At 35.1% G+C, this 13,095-nt stretch overlaps 1 protein-coding gene across 1 annotated transcript in view; it reads left to right on the forward strand.

The window, feature by feature from the left end:
• Positions 1-13,095, forward strand: part of LOC124532015 (muscle-specific protein 300 kDa) — a 197,069-nt gene that overhangs the window by 4,375 nt on the left and 179,599 nt on the right. Inside the window, exon 2 of the mRNA XM_047106635.1 lies at positions 7,976-8,513. Within this exon, the coding sequence (XP_046962591.1) occupies positions 8,027-8,513 (487 nt within the window). The 5' untranslated portion in view covers positions 7,976-8,026. The remainder of the gene's footprint in view (positions 1-7,975; positions 8,514-13,095) is intronic.

Below are 13,095 nucleotides of genomic sequence, written 5' to 3' on the forward strand. Positions count from 1 at the left end.
ATATAACCCTCTGCAATAGAAGCATGAAAACAATTTCACTACTGTACATTCTGGGGACTACGGGCAAATGTTCAAATATCATTTGGCTAGGCGTTCCGTGATGTCAGTGATGAGGGCAGCGCATGCGCCGACGCATCAATGGTCAGCGCCAACCTTAGCGCCTTGGCCAAGGGCATTTAACCGTAACGGTTATTTTTAGCCAAGTTTTCGATCGCAACAATTCGAGTTTTGTTTAATATTTCGTAGTCAAAACTAACTTGTTTAAAACGCGGCGATATTTCACTTTCAATATAAAACACGGGACTAATTAATTAATGACATACGTAATCTTTTTAAAAAAAGAAAATTTAAAAAAAGAATATATTTTTGAATTTGGAAGTCGAAGGGGATCATACTGTTTAATTTTTCTTCATAGTACCTTAAAATATTATGACAGTGAAATTATGATATTTTTAAACTGAAATCATATTGCAGATTTAATATTCGAACACGATGGATCCTCTCACGCCTCCACATTAACGTAAACACCAAAAGATCATCACACTCGATGTTCAAAATGTAAAATTAGCCATAGATCATCTGTTCTGTACAACTGGAGTGATTTTTCAGTCTAAATTCGTCGATTGTATCACTGGAGTCGCTGCAGCAACGGACGCTAATAATAAACGTCTATTGACTTCGGTTCGTAAAAAGACGTGGTGTCTAGAAAAAAATTGAAAGTAATTAGAGAACGATATACGATATTATTTTCTATAATATAAAATTATTTAAATAAATTAACTCAAAATCAAAATCAAAATAAACTTTATTCAAGTAGGCTTTTATAAGCACTTTTGAATCGTCATTTTACAATTAAGTGAAGCTACCACCGGTTCGGAAAGTAGATTCTACCGAGAAGAACCGGCAAGAAACTCAGTAGTTACTCTTTTTTAACATTTAAAATATACAACGTCATGTTAATTAAATACAATTATTTCAATTAATGTATCGCGTATATATAAATAATTATAATCGCGCTAAGGACACTATTGTAAATTTAACATCTTAAAATAATATTTACGAGTCAAAATACTGTTAGATGTAATGGTGTAGCGGAACAGATTAGTTGATCAGGAAAGCTATTGATATTAGAAGCTCGGTCCGATCGTAAAATGTTGAAAACCGATTAGTGATGTGCTATTTTCATGCGCCATTTATTTTAGTCTTTTTAATTTTTGCAGTCAACGTTGCATAACATTTCACGATCAGATTATATGACGTATTTCGTTTCAAACTGTTATATAATAATCTATGACCTATTCCACAGACATTTTTAAGTTTGCCGTTTCATTAATTTAAATAATTTGTAAGGAATACATTGGTAAAGAAGGTATATTACTCAGTACAAGGTTATGCAGACGATAAAAAAGCGTGAAATTAATACTTGTAGACTTCAAGGTAGGATATATTACACACATATATAATTTTATTTAACTAACATGACTGTATTTTGAAATGGTGAAAAAGAGTAACCACTGACTTTCTTCGGTTCGGTCGGTTGTTCTCGTCAGAATCTACTTTCCGAATCGGTGGTAGCTTCACTTAATATAAAATATTGTTAAATGACGATTCAAAGGTGCTTGTAAAAGTCTACTTGAATAAAGTTTATTTTGATTTTTTGTGATTGTAAATCTCTAAAAGATTTTTTTTAATAATTTATTTGATCCAATTTTCTTTATCCATTCGATGTTTGGATGTATACGCCCACGTCATCGCCTACGTGAACTAAAAAAAAATGGAAAATTAACATCTATCCATCAACATCCATAACAGTCAAGAGTATTTACATTTAGATTTACTTTCGTACCGTAGCTTAAGGCCTTGAGATTTAATGTATTGTTATAATTAATAATTCTATCGTCAATAATAATTGACGGCACCATTTATTGTTTTTTTTTTAATCTGATCCCAATGTAAGTAGCTAAAGCACTTGTGTTGTGGTAAATCAGAAGTAACGACGGTACCACAAACACCCAGACCCAAGAAAACTAATGATAATCTACATCGATTCGGCCGGGGGTCGAAACCGGGACCTCGGAGTGGGGTACCCATGAAAACCGTTGTACACGCCACTCGACCACGAAGGTCGTCGTATATGCTATTTATTAAAGATTGATTCTTTATCAAGTACTTTCTTAAAGACTAGCTGATGCCTGCGGGTTCCCTCGCGTTTAAGAATAAAAGTTATCCATGTCCTTTCTTGGAATTCAAGTGTGTTTCATTTCCAAATTTCATCAAATTCAGTGGTTTGGTCGTAAAAGAGCGACAGACAAACAAACAAAGTTACTTTCACATATATAATATTAGTATAGTTAACGATCAAGAAATGAGGTGTCGTTGAGATCAACAGATGCTATAAAACCTGTATGAGGCATGTATTAAATGCACGCAGGAATCAAACTGAAATGACGAGCTCCATGGTCGAGTGGTGAGTACACCGGTTTTCATGGGTACGCCACTCCGAGGTCCTGGGTTCGATTCCTGAGTTGATGTAGATTATCATTAATTACTTCGTCGTTACTTCTGATTTCCCATAACACAAGTGCTATCTATATATATTTTTACTAAATTAAAGTGAGAAGTCTAAACAATTAGAAAAAAATATAGGTTAGGTGCTTTGACCACTTTCACAAAACAAAAAAAAAAAGTCTAAAGTCCACCTATCCACAAAATCGGCAATCACTTAGTTGCCAACCCAATAGATAATATTGCTGTTAGTTACTGGATTATTTTTGCAAGCCGCTATGAAGTGACGAGTATACGGATTACGGACGTAATGTGTATACATATAATTATAAGTTTTCTTTTAATTTCTGTAATAGAAATAATATTTGGCTAAATTTGCCGCCCCTCTAAATCTGCCGCCCTAGGCTCCAGGCTACTTAGCCTATTTGTAAATCCGCCAGTGGATAAGAAGATTTAGATGATGACTGAAAGTGAAAAAATAACATTATATGGAATGTACGACATATTTCTAAGCCCATTCGTGGGTAAAGCGGCCGTTAGGGCGTCTCATTTATAACGTGTAATGTAACCTATATTATTTAAACTAAGCGTTCTGAGCTAAACAACATTTATAATTTAGATTAATTGAATAATTTCATTCGATTTAAATGTTTCGTTAAATTACTTTAATGTATTATTATAAATTGATGGAGACACACTTAAATGATTATGAGTTTGGTTCGGGTTGTTTGATGATCGCTATATTTTAGTGTTTCAAGAGTAAATTTCATAACACGAACAAATTCCTTTTAATAGAAACCACGGCAAAATGGTGTTTGAAATTTCCTCAAATAATACAGCATATGTTAATAATGGTGTAAATATTTGTTTTTGTAACGAAATTCCTTGTGGTATGTTTACCCTTATTAAATTCGGTTCTGTAGTTTAACCGTGAAAAACACACAGACACACAGAGTTATTTTCACATTGATGGTATTCGTTTTGATTACTATTGATGTAAAAGCTTCATATTCCATTTATTAAAACCAATTTTGGTGAAACAGAAAAATAAAAAAATTGAAATAAAACTAGTTATAACGGATTTGAATCGCGTATATTAATTATTTTTGACATCCCGTCGTTTCGAGCACTTTACAGCGTTCGTGGTCACGGGTAGACTAAGGTAACATTTGTCTATTTGAAGAATGATCTTAGTTCCTGCAATGTTACTGAATACGATACGTCAAAGCAAGTCAGTGGAAGCAAAAGACTGGGAAGGCAGACCCCATCATCAGATGGGAATAATAAATGCACAGGAGAGAGAGAGACAGAGAAAGAAAAAATATAAAAATGAATGACAAACATATTTTTATTGTCAAGTTTAATTGCGGTTTCAAAAGTGTAAACGTATGTAATGTAATAACTATGATTACGGTTTTGGAAAGATGTTTTCTTCTATTTATCTTTCTGTCTCTTTCTGTTATTTCTTTCCTATAATATATGTTCCTTTTTTTACTCAGTTGAAATTTTCAATAATAATTCTGTCAGCCATTTAAATATTCTCAAAGGTTTTTAATTTATGTTATGAAGTTGTTATGTAATCGAACTTCATTGCAATCGGAATCCCTAGACTGTTTACGTTTTTAAAATACTATAGTTGGAGATGCGTCACCATTTTTCACCTATCAAGATAATTAATAATGAAAATTTTAGAATAATTTTATACAATGGAATCAGATCAGTCAATCGCTTGTTCTTTTTTATGGAATAGCTTGGGCCACCTGGTGGTAAGTGGCCACCATCCATCCACCCTTTGACAATGACGCTGTAAGAAATATAAACTATTCCTTACATCGTCAATGCGCCACCAACCTTGGGAACTAAGATGCTATGTCCCTTGTGCCGGTAGTTACACTAGCTCACTTACCCTTCAAACCGGAACACAACGATACTGTTGTTAAGCGGTAGAATAACTGATGAGTGGGTGTTACCTACACAGGCGGACTTGCACAAAGCCCTACCACCAAGTATACATTACGAGGGCCGTCCCTGTTTTTCAAGACGGATCTACCGACTAATGAGAAGCTTCCAATTAATTCAAACTAAGATGAATACTAAATTGAATTGTTTTAAACATTGATGTTTTTAAACGTGATGTAATAATTCGCGTCGATTGATGCTTTGAACATGTAAAAGTCAAAATAAACAGAAATAGCTGGTTCCAAAATAGATTATTTAAAGTACCAGCAATTAAACGGACGATGAGATATAAGATGCTATAGTTATTATTGTCGCTGTCACCTGTTGCTGTTTCATCAAGCTGATTGTTTTGGACTTGGCAGTGCTTTCAGGCTTCAATTTTTAAACGGAATTTATATCATATATTGTTTAATAACTTGATTATGCCTATTCCGATTGTCCATTCCAGATATAAGATGTATGTAGTCAAGATAAGAAAAGTTTCATCATCTTAAGATCTATTTTCGTGTGTTCAATATAAGCGATAATCGGCTTTACCGATCGAAAAAAATATGACACTGACAGACATACTTTGAAAATTAATTTGAATTTGTAATGACCAATTGCGCCTTTTTAATAAAAGTTTTCATGTTATATAAAACTAGACGTAGTCCAAAGATGTTATACTATTTTTAACCAAGTTATCATACTGTGTAAGTTTAATTTTATATGCAGTTGTCAGTTTAGTGCTCTAGTTTCAAAATGTATTAGTTACCATGTTTTTTAGCGGGTGTTCCATTGTGCCGGGGTGCACTTGGCTTCCAGGGCTCCAGTGATTCCCATATATACCACTCCCCACATTTCCACGTGGGGAAAACGCATAACGCGTTTTTTTCAGCGAGTTCAAAAGGTTATTGATATTCTATGTGTTAATGAAATAGCACAAGTTACTCTTTGTCTCGTATACATAATTTTACAATACGAAAGCGTAACAGACGAATAGATAAAGACGGTTGGAAAGGATTACACAAAGATAATGAAAGTTTAATTTCGTTCATTATTTTTGATTTATGAATTAAGATATCAAATAATTTTATATTTACATAAATTAGAAATAGACGACTCAATTTAAATCTGTGACAATTTACTTGATGTTTATGTAAAATGTGGGTTTTGTGGTGTCTTTGCCAATATCAAATCGAATTGTGGGGGAGCCCTGCCTTGATGGCATGGTTGGACTACGGCCAGGAAAGCGCGTGCTAGTAGCAATGTATTTTTTTTGTGGAACTTGTGACCGTCTGGATGGCGGCCATTTTGACGCAGAATTTAAAGGTCGTTGACTACTGGTAGCTTTCTATACGAATAGTCTCGAGACTATATCAAAATTTATTTTGCACTAGTTGTGCGACCTTGTACGCGTTTGAATTTAACAAAAAACAAAATTATTGTAGCCTAAGTTACTCCCTATTATATCAGTTATCTGCCAGTGAAAGTCGAGTCAAAATCGGCCCAGCCGTTCCCAAGATTAGCCGGAACAAACAGACACAGACGAAAATCGAAAAGAAAAATGATATTTTGTTATATGTACCGTGTATACATACATATGCATTGAGAAGAAAAGACCTATTTAAATATTACAAACAGACACTCCAATTTTATTATATATATATAGATAACGGTTCCTATAAAGACATCTTGATAATATAACATAATAAGTACTTAAATTTGTTTGTAAACATACAGCATATTCATATATTAAATAAATAATTAAGGTGGACACCAAAAATAAATAATTACAACTCCTATTTCGACCAAATCTCGTACTGCCCAAAATAATTTAGCGTAGGCGATTGAATGGCAACTTTCTTTTGAGCTAGATTATTCCCATGTCTCGTTTAAAACTCCTCCAAAAAGACGAATAATCCCAATCTTTCCAAAATGTCAAGAGTTGAGAAGCTAATTTCTGGTCCTGTTGGCATTTGTCCAAAATAATTTATTTAATAGTTATGTCTTTCAAAATATCGATGCAACGGCTTGAAATCTCAAGGCTGATTCTTATTTGGTACTTCTTGAAATATTTTTCTAATGTAATTACATTCTTCGACGAATCTGAAGGTTTTTCCCAAACTATTTTTGCAAATTCGTTTTCATCTGTTACCATAGATGTTAAAACAATTCCTCTGTTGCCTTAATGTTCAACTTTTGGGCACTTTTTTATGCTATTGGTTGTTGGACGAGCATATGGGCTACTTGATGGTAAGTGGTCACCACCGCCCATAGACAATGGCGCTATAACAAACATTAAACATTTCATCCATCGCCAATGCGCCACCAACCTTGGGAACTAAGATGATATAACCTTTGTGCATGTAGTTACACTAGCTTACTAATCTTTCAAACCGGAACACAACGATATCAAATACTGTTGTTTGGTGATAGAATATCTGAGAGTGAGTGGTACCTACCCAGGCGGGCTTGCACAAAGCCCTTCCACCAAGTAAATGTATCTTTTCCTTACGAGGAAATGTCATTACGATGACAGCTTGAAGTTTATTACACTAAGATGTTCCAGTGCAGTGCTTTAGGTACATTCAGATTTCGTTACGATATTTTGGTGTTGTACAGAAGTGGCGTTAGAGTGAGATGGAAGTCACGTGCTATCACTGTTCTAAGTTCATATGATTATTACACAAAAAAATAAAGGAGTACATGTTCTCGATAACCCCGTGATAACTACAAATATGCACTTAATAGTCGATTAGAAGTTCATAAACGTTTGCCATCTGTTTTGTGTTATACGTTCGTTTCGAAACGCAACCCTTTATGGGTTTCACTGAAAATAGCATCGCAGTCGGCACGCGACCGAAAGTATTCAATAACTTACATCATTTTTATCGAAACGATCGTGACTTCGGAATTTGATGAGAGTTAGTATTGTGGAGTAAAATATGAGGGTCGGTAATTCGAGAATGGTAAATGTTCAGAGGCATTGTTTTCGGTATTTTCTTTTGGAAGATACGGCATTTATAAATCATGTTCATATGCCATATTCAGTTTGTCTTAGGCCATATTGAGTAATCATACTAGCACGCTTGTTACTTTACGATTGTTATGATGAACCGTAGCTTTGACGTTCTTTCTAAATATATTAATCATTATATTTATGGTATATAACGTGTATGGACTGAGATGGCCCAGTGGTTAGACCGCGTGCATCTTAACCGATGATTTCGGGTTCAAGCCCAGGCAAGCACAACTACATATATGTACTTAATTTGTGTTTATAATTCATCTTCTCGGTGGTGAAGGAAAACATCGTGAGGAAACCTGCATGTGTCTAATTTCATCGAAATTCTGCCACATGTGAACTCCACCAAACCGCATTGGAACAGCGTGGTGGAATATGTTCCAAATCATCTCCTTAATGGAAGAGGAGGCCTTATCCCAGCAGTGGGAAATTTACAGGCTGTTACTTTACTTTACTTTTACTTTACTATTTAACGTGTACTAAAGTTGAGGTATTTTGTTACAGCGATGCAGATTAAGGCGTGACACACCGGGTTGACAGGAATCAATCCGCGCGATGTCGCAACCGCCGCCGGGACGTGGTCGCACAAGACCACCTGGTCCCCCATCCCCCCTCCACTACCGACCGCCTTCACCATGGGCGCCGAGCCCGCCTCCTCTTATATCTGGGCCGAGACATTCGACTGCCCTCGTCTCGCCTCCCCCAGTCCAGCCATCCCCGAAACCGTTCCGTCCGCTTCACTCTCCTCACTTACGACAGCACTCGCCGTCTCCGAGCTCCCACTTCTCGATATCTCCGTACCCGATGTCCCCAACGCTGGGTCAGAGTCCTGAATACTATTATTCCTCTCCGTACGAAACGGTTCGCGAGTACGATTACGCTGGAGCGCCATTAGAACCTCCTCCTCCTCCGCGTCCGATGATTTACGAAGAAGATGAGGAGAGGGGACCATCGACCGCAGAGATTATCGCGAACCAGTCTCAAGAAGGTTACGTGGATGAAAAACTCGCCGAGTATCAAGCGACGATTCAGCTATTACAAGGTTAGTGATAATTTTGATCTAAACGTATTAAGACATTTTAAAATTTTAGCCTTGTACCTAAAATTTGAGATAAAACAATTTTAAACGGATATTAATTGATTACTAAATACTTGGTTAGGAAAATGTGTTTTTAATGTTCGAACGCAAGCCTTTGTAGTTAATTTTAAACTTGGTAGCAGAGATATAAAATATTTTTCTTAATTGCTTTGTTTAATTTAGAAAAAATTAATAAATTAAATGAAAATATGAGTTATTTATAATAAATCGAAAACTATACGTTATCATAATTCTTGAAGAGAAAGATGAGTGCTTCGTGTACAGCAAATCAGTCAGTTTACTGTGTTGGTCGGAAGCCAAGAGCGTTAATTTCAGAGGCGTCGTCAGGCGGTGGACGATGTGTCAATCTATTCCTCGGAATCAGCTCGAACTTGTCAGCACTGGCTGGCTCCTTGTGCCCCTGTCAATCACTCGACTGCTATAGCTAAAGGAAATGATATTGCTATCAAAATTTCTGATGATTTTACAGTATCATTCAATCATCTATAGTATACTATATTTATGATATTAGTATTACCTAATTTTGTACAATTATGTCAAAAATTGTTCTATCACTTCTTTATTTTTCAAAATATCCTCTACATAACAAATTTTAATAAATTTTCGTTCTGTATATGTTTTATGATGATTGCTTTATTGATCTTCAATTTTAAGCCAGTTTACTTTACACGTAATTTTTGTTCTTTGGACCCTGGATTTGATCTTTTAATTCCCATTAAAAATACAAGTAACATTGTAGTGGGTGTCCAAAATAAACATCGGTCTAATGTATCAGATGCATACGTAAGAGTTGTAACACTGAACTGGTGAGATCAGCCACCTTGTGCCACTTTTGACCGCGTTCGCGCTTCCTCTTGCGAAATTTGTTTTACACATGCATAATGGATTGTATTCCGGATCTGGACCGTATATTTTCGGATTGATGACGCTGAATACTATTTTTAGGCCATTTGTACGTGTTTTGGGTATAACTGCCAGTTATGAACATTTAGATATTATTAATTGAATACGATCAATGTTTGTGGAGTTAGAACTATGATAGGACTTTTTTTGCTGGCGCTACCATCACCATGCGTTGCTAAGTTATTACTGGAAGTATGCCTGTCACTGTAAGATTACAGAATTCGTTAGATTACAATCTCACGAGACAGATTATAATTTGTCGAAGTTAAATTGTTACTGTTACTTGTTCACAGTTCACAATATTTCGACAGATTACAATCTGACGAGACAGACAGGTAATCTAACGAATTTTGTAATCTTACGGTGACATATACATTACAAATATCTTCAAAATCTAAATATCTTCAAGATAAACATCTTAAAGTTGTTTCTTTAAATTGATTCTCTCGGACTTTGGACATTCTTATGTTGAGCAAATACGGAGATGACTTAAGTTCGTAGGTACATAACACAAATAAATTATGCAACCCTTTTATTAGAAAAAAAAATGGTATAATACAATAAATGCTCAATTTTCAGCGAAAATGTTCTTAAGTACCAAATTTTGCTGCAGAAATTTATCAAAGATGTCCAGACCCCTGATTTATTTGGCGCTATCGAATCTGTTTCCCCCTAACAACCCTCAGTTCCTCTGGCTCGAAGCCAGGTATACACCTAAATGTTGATTTAATTCAGAAAAGTCGTTGGCGATATTGTCTGGGATACATAGATACATCAATGAAGATATCTTCAAGGTAATGAGACGATGGGATTAAGAGATTAGCTTCGAATACATTCACTGCTTTATATTACATTTAAAAGTCGCAATTTAGTACATTTGATCAGACCTAATTCAACGTGAATGTTATGAAAATATTTTCATAAAATTCTACGAATCTTACTACTTATTCTAAGGCCAAACAACAATAATGAGGAGTGAGGATCGATATATAATCGCTGAAGATTGAGTAAGTAAGGCAAATGCAATGAACATCTTTCATATTTCTTTATTTTGGTATTTAATTTTTAAAAACTGTATGTAGCAGAGATGAGAATGTTGAGAGGAATGTGTGGTGTTACGCGAATGAATAGAGTAAGGAATGAGTGCATAAGAGGAAGCGTGGAGTTAATACCTGTTGACTTCCAAGCAGGATACATTAATTTAAATAATTGTATTCAATTAACATGACTTTGTATTTTTTAAATGTTAAAAAAGAGTAACTAAGAGTTTCTTGTCGGTTCTTCTCGGTAGAATCTACTTTCCGAACCAGTGGTAGCTTCACTTAATTGTAAAATGACGATTCAAAAGTGCTTATAAAAGCCTACTTGAATAAAGTTTATTTTGATTTTGATTGATTTTGATTTTGAAGTTTGAAAGCGGCACTGATAGCAGAGAAGTTACCTTGAAACCGGCTATCAGGGTTTGGGCATGGGAACTATGTTGTGAGGAAGGTCTTGAGCGTGGATGTGGATGGATATAGAGGAAGGGGCGACTAAATAAACATGGATGGATAGATTGTATGAAAGACAATATGGCTGGAAATAATGTTACTTGTGGGATGACGTCAAATAGAGTAGTATAAAGAAGAAGAAATGCTGCGCCGAACCCCGATAAAATTGATTGTTAAGGATATGAGGATCATGATTTCTTAATATTTATGTCATATGGGTTACTTAGTTGGTTCATAAAGGTTGTTTGGTAATGTTAATTTAATTAAACCAAAGTTCGAATTATATTTATCCAATTTTCTAAAACTGTTCGCTTTGAGTACGATAGGACTGATAACACATTTCAAACTTGCTGATAATTTTAAAAGTTTGTAATGTGATGTCGTGAAAAAAACAATTTCTGTAGAATATTTAGATTCAGTACATTGCACCCGTCCGAAGCCGAGGCGGGTTGCTAGTAATCAAATATATAAAAATATATGTATATTTCGACATCATGCAACTCTTATTTAAATAACGTATGTTGCCTACTTCGAGTGTTCTTCTGCATGTGATCTAAGTGCCTTCTTAGTTGATCTGAGTGAGATATTTATTTGTTTTAATGAAATATTTTATACGAGCAATATAAATTTAAGTGAGAATATCACATATAATTTCGCATTCCAACGATGTTGAAAGTTGTCGTCTAAGCCAAATAGGTCAAATTTACAAATGTGAGTCTTGGCATTTCATCTCATTAGCGGTCCATGCGAATATATTATAATATTAATATTATTGTGAGTGTACTGCATATGGAGGACACGCAAGATGGCAGGCAGAAGTAAGATGCGAGTAGCCGGAGTAAGACCACAGTGGCGTTCACCAGAAGTGGACAAAAACGGGCTGATGATGATGATGATGATTAATATTATTAAATAAAATGTATAAGCCGATACGATTCTATCAGATTCTTATATCAGTCGTAGATTAAAATAAAAAAACTAATAACAATTTTGCAAATGGCGTCTGGATATTACGATTTCTAGAACACTTGGAAATTTCTCGGTTCGTATTCATTTCTATTATTAATATAAGTCGTTACTGTTTAACTCGATCGCAGCCGAAATATATCTGATACAGCTGATTCGACTGACGTCACACGCCAACACAGATAACGTCATAGCAAATGTCGCTAATAGCTCCCAGTCTATAGGAATTGCTTCAAAATTTTTCATTTACATATTTTTCGTTTCAAAGAAACTTTGTATACCTAAGTTGACATGCCATTTGTATGGCAATATTCCGAGCCTATGCTTGCGACTTAATTTGTCTTTATAATTCTTCTCGTGCTTAACGGTGAAGGAAGACATCGTAAGGAATCCTGCATGTGTCTAATTTCACAGAAATTCTGCCACATGTGTATTCCACTACTTTATTCTATTAAAAAAAAGCATCAAAATCCGTTGCGTAATTGAAAAAATCTAAGCATACATAGGTACAGACAGACAGTGGTAAGCGACTTTGTTTTATACTATGGTAATGATATAAAATACATAGGTGTGTATTCTAATGTACCACCAAATACAACGTAGTCACCACCGCCCAGAGACATGGGTGCCGTAAGAAATATTTGCCTTACATTGCCAATGTGCTTATCTTTGTCATCTCACTTTTGCCTTCAACTGGATCACTAACATCCTAGTCAGATCATAACAGCAAAATCAAAATAAACTTTATTCAAGTAGGCTTTTTTAAGCACTTTTGAATCGTCATTTAACAATTAAGTGAAGCTACCACGGTTTCGGAAAGTGATTCTACCGTGAAGAACCGGCAAGAAACTCAGTAGTTGCTGACCTACGAGCAAGAAATATTGCGAATTCTTCAATTGTTTAAATATTTTAATGTAATAGTTTTGTCATGATGTCGTGGTGACAGCATGGTCTACGTTTGATAAATGTGAGACGCGTGCGTCGTTATTTTTGGAAACAACCGACCTACTTGCGAATCGAATGCTGAATGAATGAATGATTTCCTGGAACTTACAATGTTAAATGTGTAATTTGATATGAATTATTTTGTGCTACATGTTATACAGTTAGTTTCCACTACCATTTCTCAGAGAAGACTACGAAATTGGTACAAGTTTGGATTTGAT

This window comes from Vanessa cardui, chromosome 8 (assembly GCF_905220365.1).
Source record: "Vanessa cardui chromosome 8, ilVanCard2.1, whole genome shotgun sequence".
NCBI lineage: Eukaryota > Metazoa > Arthropoda > Insecta > Lepidoptera > Nymphalidae > Vanessa > Vanessa cardui.